The sequence below is a fragment of the Lepidochelys olivacea genome, assembly GCF_965140295.1.
Source record: "Lepidochelys olivacea isolate rLepOli2 genome assembly, chromosome: 6".
Lineage (NCBI taxonomy): Eukaryota > Metazoa > Chordata > Testudines > Cheloniidae > Lepidochelys > Lepidochelys olivacea.
This window is the reverse complement of record NC_140416.1, coordinates 37,683,093-37,696,522: the sequence shown is the minus strand read 5'-3', so window position 1 is coordinate 37,696,522 and position 13,430 is coordinate 37,683,093. Positions and strand designations below refer to the sequence as shown.

General features: G+C 42.9%; 1 protein-coding gene across 10 annotated transcripts in view; it reads right to left on the bottom strand.

Annotated features, from left to right (window-relative positions):
• PAX6 (paired box 6) overlaps positions 1 to 13,152 on the bottom strand; it is a 31,361-nt gene extending 18,209 nt beyond the window's left edge. For 2 of the 10 annotated variants that reach the window (XM_084631192.1, XM_084631191.1), the window contains exon 1: positions 4,719 to 5,046. In XM_084631192.1, coding sequence (XP_084487318.1) covers positions 4,719 to 4,731 — 13 coding nt within the window. In that variant the 5' untranslated portion in view covers positions 4,732 to 5,046. The other 8 variants (XM_084631188.1, XM_084631186.1, XM_084631182.1 and 5 more) reach the window with 8 other exon arrangements.
• Between the last annotated feature and the right edge of the window lie 278 nt (positions 13,153 to 13,430).

Here is a 13,430-nt window from a genome sequence, read left to right as displayed (position 1 = left end):
GAGAAATTCCAAATCTGGTCATTCCCCCCAGTCTGGCTACGCGCTGACACATTGCATAAAATATCCAGGCCATCATTCCTGGACCTCAGCAAGGTCTTTTTAAAACGGCTACACAAAAGAAGGCAAGCACTAGGGGGATCAAATTAAAATATAAGGTAACGGATAATTACACCTAGAACTCTCTCTCTCTCCAACTTTGGTTGGAGATCTTAGCCAAACCCCAGGAAAGTTCAAAACACCCACAAATATCTGACCTGTTACAATCACAACAGATCCATCCGTGATAACCTAGAATGGTCATTTCCATGCAGCACGCTGAAAGATGGGCGGTCACAGCAGCTGTGCTCAATTATCAAGATATATTTAACCACTTTCTCTCCAGGATCAGACATAGGTGTAACAGCTATAAGACAATTCTGCTCCCACATCTATTGAAACACAGCTTCACAAAAGCAACACAATAATAAAACCTCAAAAACGAAGCCGCTGCCGACCAGAACAAACTTCCTGACTGTATTCCTTCCCTCTGAAAAGAAACCGACTATTTTTCCTACCAAAATTTACGCCGCCCTCCCCACATATCCCTCCACGCTACACTCTGGAGTCATTCGGAAGTTGAAATGTACAAAGAGTCACTTACTGTTCTGCATGTTGAATTGATAGAGCAGTATCCCACGTGGCTCGCTTATAGCGTTCTATTAGTAATAAAATATGCGTTAATCAGGGGAGGGTAGCACACACATTTAAATTGTAGACATGTTAATGTCTCAAAGGCTTATTTTGTTATATGTAGACGTTTTCTCCAAATAATTTAAAGGTTTAACCTTTTACAGCCCAAGGCAAAATAAATAAATAAAGATAACCTCCACATATTTTTAAAATTGCATGCAAGTGGTGTATTGTCTCAGATTATTATTTTTTTTAAATAATCCGGATTAACAGGCCTATTACAGGAGGGGCGGAGGGGGGGGAGAAAAAAACCCGAAGTTATGTTTTTAAACTTGCCTGAAATCTGGGTGGACTGTCCTCTCATACAATTTAGGGACTCACACATCTGCGTGTCACTAGTTAAAGTCTTCCCTCTAGGATAAAGCAAAAAAGTATATTAATGGGGTGGAAATATACTTTTTAATGTATGCTATATCACAGCGCAACCTCACAGTAGGATGCAGCACGGGGCTGGAGGGCTGAGATTTGAAACACTTACAAAAATAATAATCAAAGTTTTAAGCCTTCAGAAGTACTAGTAGATTGTAGCTCCCATTCCAGTCTAAATAGTTCTGGACTCTGACACTTTTCGTGCCTGTATTTACACATAGAACCTGTGTTATTTAAGGAAGGGAGCGGCGTGGGTCTGTGCTCTTTTTAGTGCTAGAGGTGGAGTGATAGGATTTTTTTATCAGAATCTGGATATTTTTGCGTGTACTCTTCTACACGAGGCTTGTTTAGATCCTTTTTACACTTTGGAACGCTGCATCTTTGAAGTTGCTCTATTTAAAACAAGTACGGTTTGACGTGGTCGGAGTAAGGCTATGGGTTGTTGGGTTTTTTTTTAGTGGCACTAACAACTCCCCCCCCCCAAAATAGCCCCCCAAAACTCCCCTTATTGTGATTAACTTCTTTTTTTGGTCTTTAGATCTTCCCCTTTTTCACTGTACTGTGACACACGCTGTCTACCTCGCCTCAGTGCTTTAAAAAGTAAGAACAGGAGGGGGTGAGAACTGTTAAACAAAGCCTACAGAATGTGAACAATGGCTTCCATTCTGCTCCTCTACCCAAACCCAGAGTGCAGAAACCCAGTCTCCTTAACCGGCAGCACAGCTTCCCAACTAAACGTACCAACAACCCTCCAACTTACAAAGAGCAGAGAAACAAGCCCTTACTCCCTTCATTAGTGCCTGTGCCTTGACCCAGCGCCTGGACAACCCCAATCGCCTTTTTCCGTGTATTTATTTAGATGGTCGTTTATTTATTGAGTTTAAACCCTTGCGGCTGAAAATGGAAAAGTAATTTCTCGTTATAAATATCTGGAGGTAATTGTGTTACTGGTGTGAGTTGTTAGGGGTTGTAAAAAGATACAACAGCTCAGTGGGGTGCTCAATTGGGGAGAGACAATTACAATAAAGAGCCTATTCAAGAGGTTTGCGGGGAAAAAAGAGGAGGTAAAATAATGAAATAGTCGCAGCCTTCATTTTCTCTCCCCTTTTTTTTAAACCTAAAAATACTCATTCTCTTTCTTTTGCGCCTATAATGAATATTAATTTTACTCTTCCTGCATATGATGGAGAATTCAAAGAGGCACGTTTCCCTATTCAGGACTAGTCATGGTATAATTTATTAAATAGCTTTTAGTCATCTTAAATCCATAAAAATAAACATCAAACAAGTACTTTCTCGCAGCGTGAAGACTTCAACTGGTAAATATTTACTGCTCTTTGGAGAACTACCTGATTAGCAACAGAGCAAGCTGCACTGTACTTCAATGGAGACGTGGCAATATCTCCTTTGGCTTAACTGAACGTGAAACCATCCCTTTAATACACTAAACACGTCTGCATATACATTCACCGAACAGAAAATCCAGTTCCTCAGACAGAATTTGCTCACATATTTAATGCACAACTCATAAGCATGGAGAATACGGGGTTAAAGAAGAAATTCAGAATGCTATTGTTATACGTCCAACCAGAGCTCTGCCTGCACGTATCCTAGAAATGAGAATAGAGGGAATAAAGGAGATTTTATACTACAGGAACAGGGTAGTCAAGTACTTCACTAAGGAGATTGGAGGAAAGCGAGATGCGATTCTGCATTTTCCTTGGAAACTCGCTAATTACCTAAGTAACCAGCAACATTTAGCAAAACAAAAACAAGAAAAGTCAAACCGCACCCGGAAGCAGTCTGATAATAAAATCGCTTTCCCATAGCATAACTTGTTCTTGCTGGATTTTATAAGGGTGGGTATGTAGATCTACAACTAGGAATTTATAAATCAGAATACAGTTAGCTTTAAAGTAATGAATTGAATTAAATTCTCCGTGTCCTAGGAATCAAACTCAGTAGGCCAGGCCTAATCTGCAAGTCCTTTTTTAATCTCAAAATCCTGATATAATCTGATTGTGTTTAGAATCGCCCCCCCCCACTGAAAACATAATTAGCTATTAAGATGACAAAATTTTACATTCACACGTCAACAAAGACAAAGATTAAAATGAATCAATTTGCGTTTAGACATCTGTAAAGGTCACCAGCTATAAAATGTATTGTCAAAGACCACAACTATTATTTTATGTCTATAAAGATGGATACGATGGAGGCACTTCTCTCATCCATTATATTGTGGGGTTTTTTTACCCCCCAAAAAAACATCTGCCAGGTACATTTAATCATTCAGGAAACTTTGTTTTAAAACTTTCTAGAAATTATTAATGGTCTACGAGTCGATTTAACACGCAACTAGAAAGCGCTGCAAGGTTAAATTCAAATCCAGTTTTTCCAGTTGCACTTGTGAAAGGAGAAGAATCAAGTTTATTGTTGCGCTTATTAATCAAATCTTATGCACGGCGAAGAGTTTGTAACTTTTAAAAATTACTTTACTGTTTTGGGTATCCGAGACCCTCCTGGATTACAAAGGGAAAGTAAGCGGTTCTTGCAGAATAAAGGAGATTAAATTAAAACAATTAAAAATATTTAAAAATCGTGTTCCTTAAAAAAATGATTTCCCCGGCCAGAAACTTGTTGAAAAGGAATATTGATCGCAGGTTGATGGTAAGAGAATGCTAATAGTAGTCTTCTGAGAAAAGCCAAATATTAAAGAGACTCGGATCTCCGAGAGGCTATTGGCACTAGGGGCTTTTCAGACTGGACTTTACTGACTGTTTGCCTCATGTGATCTGTAAGTTGGAAAGTTCTTCTTGGTATTATGGACAAGTTCGGTGAGATCTCCCGGCTGCTTGATTGAAACTGACAATCCTTCAGCTCTACTCAGAGCTTCCTGGATACAACTACTGAGAATTGACTTGGCCTAGAATGTGACTTTTTCCCCCCACCTCTCTCGGTCTCCTTTTCTCGCTCTCTCTCCCTTTCTTTCTCCCTCTCTCTCCCCCTTCTACTCTGTTCTGGTGGTGAGTAAGCATTACAATTATAGGCGAGTGTTCCCTAAATAAGACTTTCGCCCCCCCCCCCCATGACACTGGCTGTGGGAAGCACAAAGCAAAGGACACGGATCTTGGATCCGCCCGGCTACCCCCCAGAAAACAACTGGTGAGGATCGCCGAGGAGTCACTTCCCTTTCGTAATGGACATAACAACAGCAACAGAAAGGAGCATAGGGAAGGGTCTGGAGCAAGGTATATTTCGGGTGTGTGAGCGCGTGTGTACAAAGATTAGCCAGGGATCAGAGCACATTTTCCCCAGCCCTGGCTTTGGCAAGTGGGGGTGCTCTGAACGGCAACACAAGCCATTTGTGATCGCTCTGTCCAGCAAATACATTGGAGCTGCTGCTGCTGCTCATGTTGGCTTGTTTTCCAAGTCAGATGCTTTAGCTTTTCCAGAGGACAGGGGCTTAAGTGAAAGCAGAAAGTTTGTGAGCTTCGGGACTGGAAAGTTCCCCGGGAAGCTCTCCCGGAATGCAAGTCGGGGATGGGAGAGAGAGAGAGCTGTCTAAATATTAAAATGAAATGAAGGGAGAAGTGGGGAGAAGAAATGAGCAGACTCACCTTTATGAGGCATCCTGTCTTGTTGTCAAAGCTCCTGTCAATAGTTTAAGAGCGCACTGATTTGAAATGATGGTGCTTTAAAAAGAGTTGCCAGTAAAATAGTTTTTCTCCACTGAAGCTGCTGGTTGTGTGATCTTGAATTCCTGGGAAGGAGACAGAGATTGACAATAAAATGGGCTGTCAGTGACTGGAGAGTGAGAGATGAAGAGTGTGTGAGTGGAGTAGAGAGAGAGAGACAGAGCACACCTATGCTGATTGGTGATGGTTCAAGTGTATTAATGTATGTGTGCCTGGTCTCTGCCTCGCCTCCACTGCTCTTCACTGGCCCATTAGCAAAGCCTGACCTCTGTCATCATCTTCCAGCAAAACACTTCCTCCCTGCGCCTTAACCAGAGCGGGAAATGAGGCTGAGCCAGGGCTCGCTTTTCAAACCCACTAATCACTCCACACATGCAAATGCTCTGCTCTCTCCCACACAAAATATTGCTTTATGCAAAGCAACGCCATTGCTCCCAGCTGCCGATTGGATGCTCAGTCACAGTGGCTGGTTCAATTGGCCCATTTGTTTGAATATGAATGCACTTGTTTTTTGCTCCTCGCGTAGATTTTTCCTCTTCCCTTCTATCATCCCTGCGCTCAGAGGCGCTGGGCAGATTATTAGTGAGCAGTCACTTTATCCGCAGTGTTGTCGTTTGGACAGTGTTGATGTTGGGGGAAAAATGTTCCAAATAGCGTCTGAAAGCCATCGGAGCTGTCCGGACTTTATCTCCACTACCCCCGTGCCTTTTCCCAGCTAAAACATACACTCTACTCCCCTTCCCCCCATTCAAATTAGGGACTGCAGTAAATAAATACTGTGTCTTGGAAAAAAAAGAGCACATTGCTTTCCAATAAGACCTAGGTTTTTTGTGTTTTGGGGGGAGACTGAAGTGTGTGTGTGTGCGCGAGAGAGAGAGAGAGAGAGAGTGCGAGGGAGGGCTGAAAAAAAAAGATCAATTTGCATTTAAACAGTTAGCTCCCATCAGACAATAGAGATAAGAAAAAAATAACATTCAAATGGTAAAGACATAAATATTTGGGAGACAGGGGCTTTGTAAACTGTGAATTGCCTAGAGCTATCCAAGTTTTACAGTCGCCCCCCCCCCCATTTCTCTCTTTCTCCAAAAGTGATGGAGAGGGAAGGCTCTTCCCAGCCTGGAAAGTGCAGAGCAAATACACAATTTACTTTGTGTATTGAGGGCCCTTGTGAAAGGCCCTGAAGAGTCCTTTACCAAACACTCACAAACTTCCACGTGCCATTTGTTGACTAAGACCTGCTGGGTTTTTTTAAGACACCATGGGGGTATGTGTGGAAATATCCCCAATGATGTGTGTGTGTGTGTGTGTATGTGTGTGAGAGAGAGAGAGAGCTGCAGTGCTAGAGATGTGCATTGCACCCAGCTTTGTTCCCTTTTCCACTGAGGTGTTGGTGTTTTCTGTTTTGTTTTTGTTTTGCAAAGGCAGCGCCCCTTGAGTAGCTGCCAGAAAATCAAGGGGGAAAGTAAGTAAATGACTTTGCTGCTCTGACCACACACCACAAGTACATTTGTTGAATGCCGGACTATTAAGACACACCTCAGTAAACTCTAAAGCAACCCCTCAGCGCATGCATTTAAGGTTACACTGGGAGCACCAGTCTGAGCTCAGGGTGTCCCGATCGTTTATGGCGAGTGGTCCGAGAAGGAGGGGGGGGGGGGACAGTCATCACAAAAAAGGGGGGGAGGGAAGAGGGGGACAAGGGAAAAAAATCCAAGCTTCGATGAGGAAAAGTGGAGAGCATGGACGCGCAAAGCATAAAATGAAGTCGTAGCCGCATACACTTGACTTCTCTTGACATGTGAAAAGTGCTAAAAGTCAAAGCTCATCAATAAAGTATCTTGAAATTGAATAAGAGCCCTGACAACCATTGCATTCTTAAATAAAGTACAATGAGGAGACAAACGACTCTGCCAAGGAGTTTGCATGTGAGTGAAAGGACGCCTCAATAGGAGCTGGATAATGGGCTGCCCGGCCGTCATGCACTGTCATCTCCAGTCCTGCAGAGAAGCTGCCACCGCTCCTAATAGCACAAAATGGGCTCTTAAGAGACTACTGGCTTTTCCTCTGGGGTTTTTCCTCCCCCCCTTCCTCTTATGCCAATTTGCCTTGATGCTTATTATCTCTAATGTGTATTTTTTGGAAGGCAGGGGTTTAAAGGAGTTTCTCCTAGGTCTCCTCCTTGAATTCTGGATTTAGCTGAGCAAACCTTTTTACTTTGGCTCACAGTGTAAAGGGGAAGGGAGGTCTGCCTTCAGTTCTGCAATCAGGGAGCCTGGAAAAACTCTTCTGCAGACACCAGTCTGGGGGATTCCCCACCCCCCACCCCGTTCCAACTCTTTTGGGAGTTTCATCCAACACAGCAACGCCAGTAAATAACACAGGACATGTAAGATGATGGAAGAAAGGAGATCGGTGCTGCTCTTGGAAATGGACCGTTTGCCTGGCCAAGTCATTGACATGCGGTTGCAATAGTTCAGGCCTAAGTCAATCTGCATTTTTTTCCTAGTCATGCATATAGATAAAAACGGAGCCGACTATAGTGATGGAAAGGAGAGCATATTTCGTGTCCATACGATCTCCTTGGAAGGTAAGGTAGGAGCAACAGAATCTTAGTAACTGGGTTGAATCTATTTAGCAAAGGTGCTTGCCCAAAACTGGCACCCAGGTGTGCCCAGCTCTAAGACCGAGGGCGGGGTAGTACATGTACAATTACTGACCACATTGTAGAAAACTCTCAGCACTTGACGTTCTCTGTATCTCCCCCCCCAAAAAACCCCCCCAAAAAACAAAAAACCCAACCCTTCTCAAGCCATCAGAATAGGAAGCCGTTAAGAAGGCGCCACGTATAGGACACTCCTCTCTGTGTGGTTAAACCTGATTTAAAGTGCACAAAGGCGATCTTTGCAAGAGGCACAAGGGAAATTAAAAAGAAAATACAAACCAGTGTCCTGCTTGTCTCCTTCCCCAGGGCGCTGCTGCTTGCGAGACAACTTGGCAAATTGTCCCGAAAAGAGCCCAGTCCCGGTGGCTATTGCTCTCCCAAGCCGCGAGTCCCCTCCGCTCGCATTCTGCAGGGAGGAGAAGTGGGCTTCTGTTTGTAAGAGCGACAACTCTGGGAGGCTCCAAAGGGGATTTTAAAAGCTGGGATCTAGTCCTTTTCTGGAGTGAAGTCCGCCGACTCCTCGCTTCTCTCTATCTCTCTAACCAAGGATTTTTTTAAAAACTCTCGTCCACCGGGTATTAAAGGGGGGTTGGCCGGAGGGAAAGAAAAAAAAAACTTTGTCCGGAACTGCAGGCAAATATCATTTTTACAACTTCTCAATTAGCCATCCTTTGGATTAGCACCTTCTTAGGCTTCGTCTCCAGAATAAAGAAGCCGTAATCTTGTTGCTATTTTCCCCTAAGGCGCAGAGGACTTTGTATCCCCTCCCAAAGAAACTTTTAACCCCCCCTTCCAAAAACAAAATCATGAGGGGAGGGAAACTGACGTCATTCTGGGGCTGAGTGGGGGTGGGGGCGGCGGACGAGGTCTTGAGAAACAGCCACACTGCTACTGATTTAGCAGGACATGGGGGAGCGACCCCCCTCCCCCGCCAAAAAAAAGTTGGAAGAAAGAAAAGAGAGAGAGGATCAGAGAGGGAGAGAAAGTGGGGGAGAGAGAACGTGTGTGTGTGTGTGCGTGCTGGCCCGTATGTGAGCCAGCGAGAGGAGGAGGAGGAGGAGGAGGAGAGGGAGTTAGTCTGTCTGTGCCAGTTCCAAGAATGGCCAATTTAGAGCCAGTCCTGCCCTGAGCGCCTTCCCCTGCAGGGACTGCACCGCTCGCAGGCAGCCCTGGCGAGGAAACCCTGCTCCCTTTTGACTCACCGTGACACGCCAGGATTATCTGAAATGTACCTGCTCTAAAATGTAAAGACAAGGAAGTCCCCGCAAAGTTGAGGCACAACTCTAAGGACGCCATTTTAACTGCAGCTGCCTGTAAACGCGCCTCGAGTTGTTCAGGTTTTAAGAAGGGGCATTTTTTTTTTCAGTCCAGGAAGGGTTGACAAAAGCAAACGCTTCCTATCGGCTAGGCACGAAACGGGGCAGTATGCAAAGCATCTGGTTTGCACTTGATCTTTAATCCAAGCAGTTTTTTGTTGTTACTTCCCCCTCCCCCCCAATCCAGCAAGGAAAATGCGAATCGATGAACCATTGGTAGGAATGGCCATCAATGTTCCATATCAGGGTGACCAGTGGTTCTTTGTAGCTCTGTGGTGATTACCGATTAGTAGCAGTTTGCTTTAGGGGTCGAGAAGAGCTGAGGAAAACGTTGAGATTCACCCACAATCTCTCTTGTCCAGGGCAAAAATATCTGAAGGGAGTCTAGCGGGTTGCGCTGAAGGCAAGCAGGTTACCTAGATCCGTCCAGCACTCAGCACCGCAGGACGCAGGATTCAGGGAGATTTCCTCAGCAAAGGCACCTCGTTGTTACCAAATGGGTCTCTCAGCACACACTTACCCTTTCCAGAGGGTTAGCAGTCCCGGACAGCTCCGAGGTGGCTGATTTGGGACAGTTTAGGTATATTGTCTCCCGTTTCTAGTACCGGCAGATGTGACTTTTCAAAAAAGGTTCTGTTAATTTTGTTAATGATCGAGGGGGCAAAACTAAAATAAAACACTGATCCAAGGAATTTTGCGGTCCAGGTTTTGCGTTACTCCCTTCCCTCCGCCCCCATTTCCCACAAAAGTTAGAGCTTTTTAAAAGACACCTTTAACCACCAAATATGTTTCGGATAAAATAAACCACTTCTGCGTTAGTATAGTAAACAGCATACATGCCCGGTGATTCCAGTTGTTCGGAGCATGGACTCAACCATGGTTTGAGAATATGGTTTAAAATACCTCCAAAATTACTATTGTAATTAGTCATTTTCATGTTTTGTCCTGTGATCTTTTTGCTTTCACGTCCATTAACCAAAATAAGGTAAGACAATTTATTTTCTCTGGAAAGGTAAACAGAAATTTGACGAAAATAATTGGTCATTGTTTTACATGATCCCATGATATGAGGCGTATCTATTGATTTGTGTTAAGAACTAGTATTTTGCTCCTTTTTTAGTCGATTGCTAAGCGTTAGGAGCAGGAATTGCTGAGTTAGGTACTCCTGTATCGTCTTGTTGTATTAATATCTGGGTTGCAAACTACCTTTTTTAATACCCAGAAAAATGCTTAAAGTTCTCTTGTCCAGTTCAGTCTAAAACTGAAGAGATACACAAATCCTGACGTGTTAGACTCCAGTGCTTCTGCCTTCGGGACACTCAATGCCTATTTGTATATATAGGAACAGTGTTTGAAACCTATAATGCACAGGACGTTGAGTTAAGTGGAGCTTTTCTAGTTTATAAACAATCTGCAAAAAGTTTGGAATCGATTTAACCTCGTTTACGTTGGTCTTTTGCATAAAGCACAGCTTTGTGTGCAAGAATAAAAACGTATTTCTGAACCCTAACGAAGTCATTCTGCAGTCTCTGAAGCTGGAAGACGAACACACATGTTTCCATACGGGATAGCCTTTGATTCTATATGTGAAAAATGTCGTGCAAACGGACTTGCTAGAAAAGCCTATTAAAAAAAACCCTAAGCGCATCCTGACGTGCTTTTTAAATGCTATTGATTGGGACAAGCTGTTCAAAACCCCCCGTAACAGCTAATCTGCCTGTTCATCAAGTCACTAAGGAGCTCAATGTGAGTTTTATTAGCGACTGGAGAACACAAGCAGCAGAAAGGATCAAAAGCCTACACTCTTGATATTTGTAAAACTAGTTTTCCCCAAAAATATATTTTCAATTACAGAGTAATTCTTAGCTTATCATCACTGCCTAACAGTGACACACACAGATGGCTACACACATGCTGGCAATACTAGGGAACTAAATGAATCAAGATCTTATTCCCGGCAGTCAGATGCACATTTTAAAAGTGACATTATTAATCTTAAATAGAGATCAAAGTCAAGACAATTGGTTGTAGATATAGATTAACCTTTTGGATTAGAAGCAAAACGTAAATCTGTGGAATCGGTGGCAATATGAAAATGGTATAGATATGTCTTTGGTTGATATAAAGTATTTTATTTAATTGGAGATTAATTAGCTTTTAAACAAATAAGTAGTTTTTATTTATTACAGTAACTTCCCATATTTCTTCGCCCGCACCATTATTTGATGTCATCATTAAATTAATGACTAAAAGTTTTAATTTCACGATCCGTTACTAGAATCTAGACCGTCTGAAAGATGAATTTCTATTAATGTAATAATCAGAAATATTATTTCACCTGGTAAAATCAACATTTGATCTTGTCATTTTTAATGCAAGCCGATTGCATTATATGTCAATGAGATATGCATATAAAGGACTATCTGGTCAGAGGTAATTATGTCACAGCTTTTTCTCGGCATGACAGCTGGATAAACACAATCTCCAATAAACATCTCTAATTAGGGAGGAGGATCTGAGATGGATGGTGTTTGATTTATTACTGAAGGAGAATGTCCATTTACCGGTGTATTAGAGTGAGGGATTATCGTGAACCTTCTTGCTAAAGTACTTTAAGGAATATTAGGGAAAGAGGGAGGGTAGGTAAATTGTATTTCCGGATTTACATTTGTGTTTTTTTTAACGGAAGAATGATCACTATAACACTCTGCACTTTTCTATAGTAGAGGGTCCCCCCCCTTTCTCTATCACCCCTATTTAATATACGCAGCTGAAGTTATCAAGGCAAGATCCTGCTTGTGAGATTAGGGTATGTTTCCATGCAGATATTCTGCAGAATTTCTGTGAACTCCCGAATTCATTATAAACAAAGTGGCTAAACCTCAGAGACAGTTACCAATCAGATCTCGAAACTATAAAGCAAGGGAACTAGACTCCACGGCAAAAAGACGAAACATTTGAAATGTGCAACCTAGTTCCCCCCCTCCTTCCCGCCTCCAGCTACACCACTTTTAACTCGCATTTCCAAATACAACTGCGCTTCAGTGTGTGGGGTTGAAAATGCTGCTGAACCTTTAATCTCTCCTTCCTTCCTTCCTCCCGCCCCCCCCCCCCAAAAAATCCCAAAACCCAAACCAAAATCTTTCAGTTCACTTACAGCAGTCGTGGGGAAACTTTTTTTTTTTTCTATGCTGAAACTTTAAAAACGTCCCGTGTTCGCTCATTGGATGTGGAATGAAGTAGCAAGGTGTCTTTTTGTATGCATGTGTGTACGCACGTGTATACAAGCATGTATATCCATAGCCTGTCCGAGTAAGGTTGTACGGATCTCCCATACCTGCTTGGAAGGTGCATGAAATACATTTCAATGCGCACGCACGGCACAGGACGCCGGTAGGGTTGAGAATCAGTCAGCAGTTTCTAAGGTTTCAAGATTTACTTCACCGTACGCTGTAACTTATCAAGCTCGCCAATGTCCCCCCGCGCTGCGGATTGTGCAGCGGATTCCCTTCGCTTTGACCACAGCCTGCCTTCGTGCCTCGCTGGGAGAGCAGGGTGTGACGGAGCTCTGTGTAACTTGAGTCCCCCTTGTTCTACCTCAGTGGAAATCGTTAATTATTAGGTCTTCCTAAGTAAAGCTCAGATCACACGGTCCGGGGATTTAAAATGCGACCAAAGTATGTGAACCGCATTCTTTCATTTCTACCTGAGCTCTGAGAACCGAATCAAATATTTATACCGTTCGGTAGTTCAAGTATCAACACTTTCCAAGCGGTGGAAACTTTCACACTAATTCTATCCGCTGTTTCCAAACAGCCGAGCTAATTGTTCAAGCTGAAGCTATCAAACAAGATACTTCCCCCCCACCTGTTGTATAGGGTTTTTTGTAATATATATTACAAAAAACTACACAGAAGGTGAGAAAAAGTGTATATATATGAGATATATATGATAAAACATATACGAATAATTGAATTGTGCTAGAAGTGACCATGTTTTCAAGCAGCAATTAATACTTGCAGAAGTCCTGACCCCAGATATGTTAGACTTCCTGCTCAGGCCAGCTGATAGACACTGGTGTATTGTAAAGATCCTCGCACCAGAGAATAGCAAAGCTTTAAAGAAGTTCCTATACTCGGCCCATTTCTAAGACAATCAGATGAACACAAACACAGCTCACATCAAAACAGGCAAAGAATTCAGCAAGTTAGAGGGTCGGATTATTATTTTAAGAGCAAACCGGTGGCACTGGAAATGAATGTATAAAAGGAGCATAAAATGTTACCTGTTACAGAGAGTGCAGACAGATGAACCTGACCTGCCGATTCCCACACTATTAAATTGCCGATAGTAGATAACTGGCAGGTTTGATCGCCAATTTCTACATAAGAATCTGCCACACAGTTTAAATGTCAATGACAGTAAAAAAGAGGGTGTCTTGCTTTGCACTAACTTTCCCTTAATATCAACGCCAGCGCCTCCCTCATTGGCTGGGCTGCCGCGGTGACGTCACGGAGGACAGTAGTTAGAGCTCAGCTAATAAGAAATTTTAGATAACACGAGCATATAGGGCCTAAAATGTTTCTCCCACTGTATGCTCCTCCTAAATCCAGTGAGTATTTTAAGGAACTGTTATTCTATGGAAAGTCAACGCCT